General features: G+C 23.6%; 1 protein-coding gene across 4 annotated transcripts in view; it reads left to right on the plus strand.

Annotated features, from left to right (window-relative positions):
- LOC129609488 (putative uncharacterized protein DDB_G0293878) overlaps positions 1–12977 on the plus strand; it is a 49484-nt gene that overhangs the window by 2064 nt on the left and 34443 nt on the right. For 3 of the 4 annotated variants that reach the window (XM_055521408.1, XM_055521410.1, XM_055521406.1), the window contains exons 2-3: positions 5797–5933; positions 6008–6132. In XM_055521408.1, coding sequence (XP_055377383.1) covers positions 6120–6132 — 13 coding nt within the window. In that variant the 5' untranslated portion in view covers positions 5797–5933; positions 6008–6119. Of the gene's footprint in view, positions 1–2267; positions 2394–5796; positions 5934–6007; positions 6133–12977 lie in introns of those variants that run through there. The other variant, XM_055521409.1, reaches the window with a different exon arrangement.

The raw sequence follows: 12977 nt of genomic DNA on the forward strand, positions 1-12977 counted from the left end.
GATGATGAAAAATAAAGTAAAGCTGTTAAAACAACGACCCGCAAAAAAATTTTATTTAATTATATTTTTTGGAAAAACTACATAGATTTTCGAAAACGATAATAAGAGCTGTAACAAACTTTCTTTTTTGATAATTTTCGGGCACGATAATTAAAGCTAATTTTTTCCAAAAATTACTGCCTCTTAAAGTTACATTTGTGCCGAACAGAGTACATATTTAATTAAATTTAGTTTCAAAATTAAATATTCTATAGCTCGATTATTACAAAATATGCGTGATCAATATTTACGATTTACGTACATACAAACTACTTATATGTACATACATATATAAGTATTTTATTAATTTTGATAACGTTAAAATTTTCAAAACATTTTACTTCAAAAATCAACTTTTTTATAAAATATTTAAATATTCTTATATACAAACATATTATTAATATAGTTGTATTTTAAATTATAAATATATATATATATATATTTTAATATTTATGTTATGTTTATGCAGTATAAATTTATTTTTCAAATAAATAACAAAAGAATATTACATATTTCTTGAACAATATATTTTATTTTCTAAATTTAGTTCACATAAATTTGACGTAAAATTTTTTGAATGAAACATAATTTTGAACATAAAATACAAATATATTATATACTTTATGTATATAAGTAGGTATGTGCGTGTTTCGTTTATTAATATGTATATATACATGTATTTTAAATATACACAATGATGAACTTACATTATGATAAACAAAATATAATCATTTTAAAAATTTAAAATAAAAAAAGTTCACTGAAATAGTAGATAAAATTATTTTAGTTATAACGTAGATAAAACTTTTGTTTGCCAATTTGACATCAATCTAAATGCAGATCTAATGTCAATTTGCCTTATACAACTTGAATTACTAAAATGATAACAGTGCATTTCAGTTTACATTCTTAGTTAAACTTAAGCATATGCGGATAATTTACAATTCAATTTACTTTTATGCAGCAATGAAAATGTTGGACGGCCGTTTTGATATATATAAAAAACAGCTAGTCTAAACCGACTTTGTCATTAATTGTAATACAAATTGTTATTTGACATTCAATTGCTTATTAAACCGAAAGGCAGGCGGGTAATTCGCCAAAAATAGTTTATTTTAAATTTTTCTATTATTGAGAATTACATTCTTATTTGAAAAGTCAGCATGTAAAATTTGATTCAATCGCATAACTCTTATTGTATCTGATGTGCCTGATAACAAGGTTTTAGTGTGACACCAAAAAAAAAAAATTTAATTTGATAGAATATTTTATATTTCATTTCCCCAGGTAGCATCCAAAAATTTGAATTTCAAGATTAAAGTGTTTTTTAATTATAGTAGCATGCCTCCCATTAAACGGTTTCAACGAAATTTTTCTTATTTGCCTATATATATATATAGAAGATATTCTAAATTATTGTGTATTTTGAATTTTATTTTATTTTATTTTTGTTTTTTTTTTCTGTATTATTTGTTCTCCATATGTTAAGTACCTATTTGCGAAACTATTGGATTGATAAGTACATACATAATTTTTGTTTTTTTTTTATTTTATATATGAAATAAATTTTTTTTTGATTATTTTTTTTTTCCGTTTCTTTATATTTAGTTATTAATTTCGCGGCTTTTGTGATTGTACAAAATTAAAAAAAAAATAAGAAAAATATGAAGAAGAGACTAAAATTGAAAATATATAAGAAAAAATTAAATAATAATAATAAAATATGAATAAATTAAATAATTTAAATATTAAAAATGTTTTATTAATTTGAAATTAATTGTGATTTATTATTTGTGTTTCTTAGTTTTTCTTTTCATATATAATAATTATAAAATATTTTTAAAGAAGAAATATTTTGCAATAATAAAAGAAATTGTCGAGAAAACAGATTTTTCTATATACCACAGACATACACATTTATTTATAATAAATATCTTTATTGCATAGTTTATTATATAAAATTAAATAGAAATTTGAAAAAATAAAATGTGCCAAGTGAAAAAAGAAAAAAAAACCATTTATTTAAATAATAAAATTAAATGAAAAAAATAGTGAAGAAATGAAATTTTTGTCTTTTAAAATTAATATTATGGGTTTTATTTTGTAATTGACAGTATAGTGAATAATATAAAGATTCTTGAAAATCAATTAATAAAATATTTAAAAATGTACATTTTAAATGTTAATAAAATAAAATATTTAATTATTTCATTATTTAAATTTTGAATGTGACCTAGAAAATTCTATTCTACATTTATTTATATTTAAATAGAAAAAAAAAATAATTTGTACGTACAACAAAATGAATAATTAACTTGTAATTATATACAACTTAAATTAATGTGTACATACATGTACGTACACTTATTATTTGTACATATTAAAAAAGTTTCTCATATTAAATGATAAATTTGAAATTTTCTGAAACATAAATTTAATTTATATTTATATACAATTCTGTGGCAAAAAGAAATAATCGCTTAAATCGATTTTGGCAAAAAATTAATCAACTAAGCTTATTAAATGTTTTCAATAATCAAATTAATATCCGAAAAATGTTTTGGTGTACTTATCATTTATATCTAAGTTACTACAGAAATATTTTCTAATCGCTAAAATTTGAAACGATTAAACCAAAATATGTATATGGATTTACTGCTAAAATATAAATTTATTACCCAAAATAGTTAAACTTACTTTAAACGTTTATTCCAAAATTAAATTTTATTCAAATTCTACTTACATGTTCCAAAAATAATGAACAATAATTACTTAAGCTTAACTTACAATACAAATTTGTTAAAAAAATTTTTGAAATAAATTTTAATGTTTAAAATTTGTTTGGGAAAAGTAAATTGGAAAAAGCAACAAAATGAAATTTCTTTTTAAATGATTAAAAATGGAAATTTGGAAAAAAAGGCTAAAGTCTCTTAAATTGTATAAAATGTAGAAGTAAAATTTACAATCCAATGAAGAACTTTTCAATCTTAATTTTGCTATCAATTAGTAGAAATCGAAAAAGGAGGACATAAAAATTATGCAAATTTTAATTTTTACTTTCATCAATTTTTTGGTGGTTATTCCTTTTTACCACAGAATCATAAATTTTATAATACATACCCAATTTGTTACAAAATTATTAAATAAATGAGAATGCAAACTTAATTTGTAATTATTTATTTTTTGATTTCATATACATACGTACATATATACATACATATACATATAGAAATTTCTTTTTTTATATTATAATTATAAAATTATTATTAATTGTTGTTGTTGTTGGTGTTATTACTCGTATGATAAATTGAAACACATTGTACATTCTTCTTTATGATTTGTATCCAAAATACTTGAACAGTTTGTAATTATATTATTACTCATAATATAAGTATAGATTTGCAATAAGTAATTTGCTTCTTCAAATTTGGAATATTTATAATAATGCGTTTAAACTTTTAATTATAAATATCAAAAGGTGTTTGCATTGTTTCAGAGTACTTATATAAAAAATGTAATTTTGACCTAAATTTTGATTTACAATAGTTGAATTGTACCGTATTTTAATTTAATTTTGTAATTCAAAATGTAGGATTGTATTAATGTTAATCATAGGACAGGTGTGATATTTTAGAAAAATACAAAAAAAGAAATGCAATTATTGTTGAAATCGTTTTAGGAAATTGTTCTAAATTATTTAGATTTCGAATATTTTTGGCAAATTTTCAAAAAAAAAATTAAAAAACTTTATATATGCAAATTAAATACTATATATAACATTTGCTAAGAGATTTTAGAGTTCGCGTTGAAAAATTGATCACAGATTAATAGAAAATTTCTTTCAGCATATTTCATTCAGGTACTAAAAGCAGAATTCTCTTTACTGCCAACAATGTCATTATTAATGTGAAAATCTTCCTAAGTTTTAAAAGTTTGCAATACATTACATATATATAAGTACAAATACATATATTTATTAATATTGTGCATGAAATTGTGCTTAATTACATGTAACTCTATTCGGAAAAATTCCATTCAATTTATACATATATGTATATGTATGTACAAGTAAAGTATCTTATCAGAATTAAAATGATCGAAATTGAGGTTATAGTTCTAAATTGTATGTAATGAAACGGTATAAGGGCTTTAAAATTTTTAAATGATTGCGTACTAATTTTCCTGTGATATTCACTAATCTTTGGCTAAGATATTAAACAAATAATAAGGGCTTATTTAAGGAATTAATAAAATAATGTAATCTCTTGGTAATTTGCTTTTAATTTGCGATCCTAAATAATTTTATATACAAATAATAAGCTTTATTAACGTTCAATTGTTCCGTTCCTTGACGACGTTACTTCATTTCTATAATCCAAAAATCATAGAATCATAGGACAAAAACTTTACCTAACAAAAATAAATTATTAAATAAGAGCAAAGGATAAATGAAGACAGAAAATTCACTGACACTAGTATTTTATTTTTCAACTATATTTTTCTCGAGTTTTAGAGATGGTCTCTTTCAAGAAGTTTTTAATTTATATTTTAAAAAAAATTGACTTTGTCCTTTTTCTCAGTAAATAGGGCAGAATTTTTAATACCAGGAAATATTTGTACTAACAATAGCTACTTTTAATTTCTATTGTGGAAATTTTCGTTCCTACAAATATTTGGCAGTTCAACACAGACCGATCTAAAACATTAGATATTATCTAACGCTATTTTTCAGTAATTAAAGTTTATTGCTACGTAAATAAGTCAAGTTGGTGTTAATTCCTGCATTGCAATTTTCGTTGTTTTAACAGATTTTATATTAATGTGTTGATACACATAATTTAGTAATTAAAAGTCTTAAGCAAAATTATGTATGTATTGACATATACAAATTTCTTGCATTTTTGAAGTCAAGGCATTTTGCACCTGGTGAAAATTGTTTATTATATTTGTGTAGCTTCAAATACTTAACACATACAATTATATTGGAAAACAGTCTTAATAATCATTTTTTTTAATTAATAATCAATGACAGAAAACGTTCTATCAATAATTAAAATTCGTATTTTTTCTTTTATATTGAAAATGCAATACGACAATATCGTATGCTTACTTTACGTTGATATTGTATAATTCCTCATAAAAATATTTAATTCAATTTCCTTATATTCATATGTCACCTAATACTCTTACATAATATAGCATACAATATGTAATATGGAAATAAATAAATTTTAATTTTTCTCACACTTGATGACAATTTCATTTCCAATTTCCTTAAAGATGATACATTCACAATAAAAGAGATACTTTAAAATTTCATTATGCCCATTCATTCATATTGGGATATTGCGTTTATGCATAAGGGTGTATCGTACATTTTTATACCTATTATCCATTTATGACTACAAATATACAAAAATATTATCATAAAGCAAAGAAATGAAGATATAGCCCTACAAAACTATGTTCACAAGTACGTACTTACAATCATGCTTAAATATTATTGAGTTATTGTGAAAAAATAAAATTTATAATTGAGTTTTTTCTCCATTTCTTAAAAAATTCAATTTTAATTCAGACATACAAGTATGTCACATGGTAAATATAATTATGTGTATACATATGCATACATACATAATATGTATTTATATATACATACACTCATATTTTTATATACGCTCGCATATTCGAATAAATTTTTAGTTTATAAAAAAAAATTTATTTTTGTTTTTTTTTTTACTTTATTTTCAATTTTAGGGGAAAAGAAAAATGAATGAAAAAGAAATAAATTAAGAAATCTTTACACGGAACTATTCTTTATCCGGCGGAAGTAACAATTAAAAGAACAACGGTAGACCCTTTTTAGGCAACTATCAACCTATCGAAAACAATAAGTACAGTACAACAATAATACAAGATTACAGTTCAAAAACGTTTCAATTTAATTTTTATATTTTAAATTAAACAGAAAAACGAAAAAGAACGGGGGAGGGAGAGCCAATGAAGAAGGCCTAAATAGATGTGAAACAACTGTACAATTGAAATTCAAATTAAAAAAAAGAAAGAAATAAAATCCAAAAATGTTCTCTGCTGGTAAGTACCTTTTTCTTTTCTTTTAATATTATTTTTATTTCTATATTCACCTATAGCTTATTAAATGTTAGCCAGTGTTACCGTTTTATTTTTTTAATAACTACGATGTGAGAGTTATGAAAATTGATATCAATAATTTTATATTCTTTATAGTTGAACTTCTTTAAAATATTTGATACCATTTGAGTTTTACCAACTCCAAGAGAAAAACGAAAGAATTTTTAATCAAAAATTTATTAATTTAGTTTACATGAGTTTCTCTCCTGACGCTTGTTATTCTTTGCGTTTGTTCAAATCTAAAAGAATACTTTCAAAGAGAATTTTTATCCAAATTCTTTTTGAAGGTATTCTTTTAGATTACAATAACGCAAATTTAAATTAAATTATTTTAAGCCTTGAATAAGCGGTAAACCTTATACCTCTTCTATATAAAAGTTGTCCAACGCTTGATAATGCTCTTACAAAAACATGGGAAAATAATGTCTGATGAACGAAAAATAATAGACAACTCTTTCTTTTTCCGTCGTTCTCCTTGACTTATCAAAGTTTATCTTTCTGAAAGCATTCAATTTTTGAACTTTCCTCATCTATGTACTTATGAAATTATTTTTTACGTTTTAAATGAGCTGAAACAAAGCACATTGATTAGAACTTGGTGATGGGGTTTAAAGAACTTTTAACACTTTCCGATTCCAGACTAACTTTTCTAATCGTAATTTCATCTATAATTCAGAATTTTTAAGCTCTTGTCCACAATACAGTAATGCGACTTATCGCAAAGATTTTCAAAAACCCTAAAAGTCCCAGTACCTTTTTAAAATTTTAAAAATTAACAAATTTTGTTAAGTCAAACACAATTTCTAGAGTTCTGCATTATTAGTTTTGAGGATTACAATGTAGAATCTATAGTGTATTATTTTTTTTGTTGAAAAGACGGTTTTCACCATATCAAAAGTTTTAGCGCATTTCTTGTTAACTGACAGTAATTAATAAATGTCAATTTTGCGAATACGGACAAGTTTTTGATTTTAGCAATTTAATAATACAATAAAAATATATACAATAATTTACAATAATTTAAAAATTTTTATTTGAAAGTTAAGAATGCCAGTTAGCTCATTCTCTAAATTTTTCAACTACTCGTACAATATAACAATATTATAAATAACAAAATTTTTATAATTTCTACTCCTTTTACAAATTGAAAGAACTACATCACTTAATATTTTACATTTACTTTTTATTATACCTGTGGCAAATAATGTGCATTATGTGCAATTCAAGTTTTATTGATTTTTATCTTTAATATGAATCTAGGAAGTTTAGATTTAAAATATAAGATAACAAATAGAAAATTTATATTTTATACTCATTTATAGTTAATAGAATTCAGAACAAAGTCCAAGAAATAGTTCAACACCTACTATAACTGCTATGGATATTAAATAATTGCAATCAATCAATCAATTGATTGTTATATATATATATACATACATAGGTATATTTGACATAGTTATATATTATGCATGTTGTATATTATGCAATTAATTAATATCCAATAACAGTAAGCGCAAATTTTTGAAATATATATGTAGATATTAATTATTTATTGACGATCATTTTTTAATTGTAATTTTTATTTGCAAAAAATAGAAGCCTTGACTTGATTATTTAATTAGAAATTTCAAATTAAGAAATGTTCCACATAATTTAATAAATTGAATTGTTTTTTTTTTTAAATTATTGCCTTTTAATTCACATCAATTTTGTATCGGTCTAGGAATTTTAAAGTATATGTTTAGGAAGAAGAGAATAAAGTTGCTGTAATTGTTGTAATTGTGAATAAATATTTATTTGATATCGGTAAAAGTAGGTGTCATCCGAATTGAAAAGAACCAAAAATCAATTTAAATCTCATACTTGAATTTAAATTTTTCCAAAAAAAAAAAAACAAATATTTAAATCCTTAAATAATTCATTATTTTATTGAGAAACATCATGTTTTCATTAATGAAGTCGTTGGTGGTCTTAAATTTCAGACATACCATGTCTGAATACGTACCATATCCATATGTGCGTAGGAATATTATGATTTTAAATTAAATATTTATTCTAGGATGCAATGATTATATACACAAAATTCATCATAATAATGTGTGTATAATTTGATTTTTACTTTTGTTAATATACATACTTGCACAAACATCTATGTTTTCACTTTATCTTTTTCATTGTTATCAATTAGACGGGTCATCCCTTATTTTTGACCTTGATTAAATTCAATTTTTCTCACGGATGAAGCGCCACATATGTATGAATAACATAATTTTATTATATAATATTGTAGCCATATTATGGTGTCTATGTACATATATGTGTAAAAATATGTGGACATGAATATTTAATTAGGAATATTTTGAAATTTTTATAAATGTAGGTGGTTAATTTTATGGGTTGAAAGAGTTTTTGTTTTTTTTGGCTATTTTCAAAATTGAACAGACCATCAACTACATTTAAAAATAGAATGAAAATTCATGTATCTAGATTTTAGATTGAAGTTTAACCAGGGTTAACATAATTGAGAATATATGTATGAAGTACCTATACTTTTGTTGTAATTGTTAAAATAAGTTGTGTACTCTAAATTAATTATCGTCAACTATAAGTATTTTGATAATTTAAAATTTTTCAATAACATTTTTAATTGAACAAGATTTAGTAAAGTTAATAATTAATAGTATAACAGTGGAATTTTAGGAGCAAAACTTATTCATTATTATTTTGCAATTAAAATGTTATAGATATTACTTTGGTATTATTTCTTTATCTATCAAACTATAGGTTTATTTAAAACTGCCCATTTCAATTGAATAACTTGATCATTAATTGATATTTTTATAAAATCTGGCATCTGAAAAATTTAAAAAATTTTTTACGAATATTTTTACCATATTTTCTGTTGCATACATTTAGGAGGAAGAATATTTTTTAAAAAATGCATAATATAAAGGAAAAAATTTAAATACAAGCATTCTGGTGTTAATAAATGTGTTAATTAAATTAGTTTGAGGTAAGGCTTGACAATACATTTGCTAATTTTTAAGAGACAGCCGCCAGTCAAAAGATAAAAGATGTTTGAAATTTTAAATTTCTCAGGATTTCTCATGATTGTGCAGATTTAAGAAAAATATTTATATTTATTTTAATAATTTTCTTGCTAATGGAATGAAATCGGAAGGAACGGACGGAGAATAATTTAATAAAAAAAATTTTTGTCCAATAAAACATTATGAAATTAAGAAATTTCATAATTTCATTAAAATAATAGGGAGTTTGAACTTGCGAGGTTGATCTTTCCGGATGAATTTATTCACTTGTCCTTACAATGTGTATTTAAATAAATAAAATTTAATAATATTAAAAATTCAAACGTTTGTAATATGCTGTTGCTGATAGTAAAATATTAGCGCTTTTTTTAATTCTACATATATTTTTATAGCTAGCTGTCTGCGTCATAATGATTGCCTTTAAATGTAAAATAATAACAAGAAAAACTATTTATTTCTCCAGGTAAATAATTAATTTTCGAGGCTTTCCCTCTTTTGCAATGAAGCTCATGTTATATACACACATACTTGAGAAATAAAGTGAAATTTTTAGATTTCTAATTTTTTCGATTTCTAGGGGTGTACTGTATTTATATTACACGCGATAAATTTCTACAATTTTTTACAACAAGCATAGTAAAACGTTGTTACTTTATATTAAGAATTCAGAACGCATTTATTTCGCTCTTCACCCTTCATATCCTTTGCATTTTAAGTTGGTTCTCCTAAACCCTATATGTATATTAAATTTTTTATATTGTGCTACACTATGATCATTTGTTTTTTATTTTACTTTTTAATTTTGTTGAGTTTCTGAATGGATGCGCACTTTATTATTTTTTTTTTATCTTTTATTCTTTTATGAAATTGAATGTACCCTCATACCTCTCAATTGAATATAAAAATAGTAAAACAATAAAATCTTACGGGAAGGGAATAAAAATTTGTTGATGAACAACAAAATGGGCTAAACTGAAACCTTTAGATACAATATACGAGTACTTTACATTTTTGTAGTAAAAATTTCAGAACTGTCGTGATTTTTAATGTTATGTTCCTTACTTAAATATTTACAACATTGTATATATATGGTGAATAGAACGGTTGCTGCTATTTATATGTTACATGTGTTTTTCTCCTTGTGTATTTTTTACTTTTATAGTATTTTTGTTATTTTGTCAAAGAAAGTTTGAGTATAATGAATGCACATTAAATGCACTTCCTTTTGCACTCGCAATCAAATATTATAATTTGTATAGATGCATGTTCAGATATATGTATTGTTTGTGGAGTTGTTGATATTGATGAATGATGATCATAATGCTCACATATCTAAAGTTTATGGTTGTTGACGTTAGTTATTGCTTAAATGAAATTTTATGCGTATCAGACCAAAACATTAAAATTATTGTTGTCATGTTTTCTCTTTTATTATTTTTATTTTTCTTCTCCTATAAAATTGTTTACATTTTATGTATATTAAATTTTTTAAATGTGGTTAAAATAAAAATTTCATATGTATTTGTTGAAAGGGGTGCATTAACGGAACTGAGAAATTATGAGCAAAAATTATCTATACACATGCAAAACGTACAAATCGTTAAATTGTTTACGTACATGTAGTACTTATCGAATGAAAAAAATAACAGTTCGTAAAACTAAAATTTATCTTTGTACGAAACAAATTCGCAAAATTTGGCGGTAAAAGTTCTTTCACTGTGACCGGGTATGAAACTTGATCTTTTCAGGGTTTCAGAATCTACTAGGAACAAATTTGGGATGAACAAACTTGAATTTTCATGAAGAGTGATGAAGAAGTGAAAAATGTAAGAAATCGAGAGAATGTGGTAAAAATAAGGATAGTATTTTCCCTCAGGAAGAGCGTACTACATATTTTAGTTCCCTCTTTCTGAACAACACCGAGTTATGTATTTTTTTGTTTTCCATCATTCTTCCCATATTATTTAAAGGTTTCGCTGTTGTCGCAGCGTCCGTGTTAGGTTTTATGTATACAGCAAAGCAAGCCGACGATTATTGATTCTTGATTTCAAACTTATGCTAGTCGCCAGATTCGTGCGGTATTTTTTGTGAGGCACGGAAATATCTGTGGATAATATGTAAAATATGAAATTAATAGAAACTTAGAAAATAAACATATATTTTAGTTTTGAAACTTTTATTATAGTTTATAATACATATATGTATGTATATATACAAAATAATTTTTATATTTGCTTATATTTAGCGCGAAATAACTTACCGAACTGTTATTCAAGATCCGGAGAATTTTCTTAAATTAACTATTTCCCTATAATCACAATTGTTTGTGAGTTCAATATCGCAATCTTATATATTAAAATTAAATTAAATTTTTATATATTAAGTATAATAAACTTTTAAAAATATTGAAAAAGAAAAGAAAAAAGATCTTCTCCCCTATAGCATGTACATACTATATGAAGTAAAGAGAAAAATATAAACATAAAATTTTTATATCGTAATAACTGTGAAGGACCGGATACTAGTGTAGAACATGTAAATTGTACACACAACAATATTCTGTATAGTTTATTTAATATTTTGCTTATACTAGATTCTTTATTGAAAATAAAGCGGAAAATTTTTTGTTTATTAGTTTTTGTTTTATATAAATTTATGTATATTAATTACATATCTACTTCAAATATGCACACATGTAAAATCTCGTATAGCTGTTTTATTCATCAATGTAAATATAGTCTTGAATACTCTTCTTGTATAAAGATTTTCTTTTCTGTTTATTTTTTGTTTTGTTTGTGAGCTGTTTGTTGTTATTATTTAAATTTAATTGAAAAATTAGGGAAAATATGTATAAGGAATGATATTGGATATGAAATAAAAAGCCTTGTTATGATGAACGGTTAAATTTTGTATGCAAGGCGGTATAGGCCAAAGAACTCAGTTCTAGATGTTGAAGCTGAAAAAACGATTTCTCAACAAAGAAAGCTATAGTGGTCCTTCTCTCTTTAGCTTTTAAAATTGTATAGATGTTATATTTTTTTGGCTATATTACTCTTCTGATTTTTTTTTTTTTGAAATGGGACTTAGGATAGTTGTGGTACCAAGCAATGACATGTTTTCCTTTCATTTCCTGCAGTTTTTATTAATGTTGAATAATTGAACATTTTGCTATTTTAACAAAAAAAAAAACTTGTGTGCTGTTTCAGCTTCCATCGTTGTCTTCTTATAGCAAAAAATATTCTTTTCTTTTTTTTTACTCGATAGAATTCCTTGCGCACTAATATGCTTATTTTTTTAGGCTCAAACATCCTCTAAATTAAATATTAAATATTATTGGCCGAAACTCTATAATTACTTCTCATAGCCAACTTATTTTACTCCCCAGCTCCTTTTATTGCTCCCTTAATTTCATAAGCAAGTATATAAGATTGTGGATAGACATTATTTTCCCCATGTTCGAAAAATAATTTTAGCACAAAAGTATCCCATATAATAGGAATGTAATCGAATTTATCCCATGTAATAGGAAGAACAACTATACCAATATATTTTTTTTTCATTTTACAATTGAATGATAAAAATTGAAATGTGTGGGTAAATACATACATATAAATTTTGTGCGTTTACATAATATAATTACAATAATTTATACTTTATATAGAAAATACATAATTAATATGGGGAATAAGAGAATAAAGTGTAGATACACATTGGTACGAATTTAAAAATATTATGCTC

Source organism: Condylostylus longicornis, unplaced genomic scaffold (assembly GCF_029603195.1).
Source record: "Condylostylus longicornis isolate FDR11 unplaced genomic scaffold, ASM2960319v2 ptg000040l, whole genome shotgun sequence".
NCBI lineage: Eukaryota > Metazoa > Arthropoda > Insecta > Diptera > Dolichopodidae > Condylostylus > Condylostylus longicornis.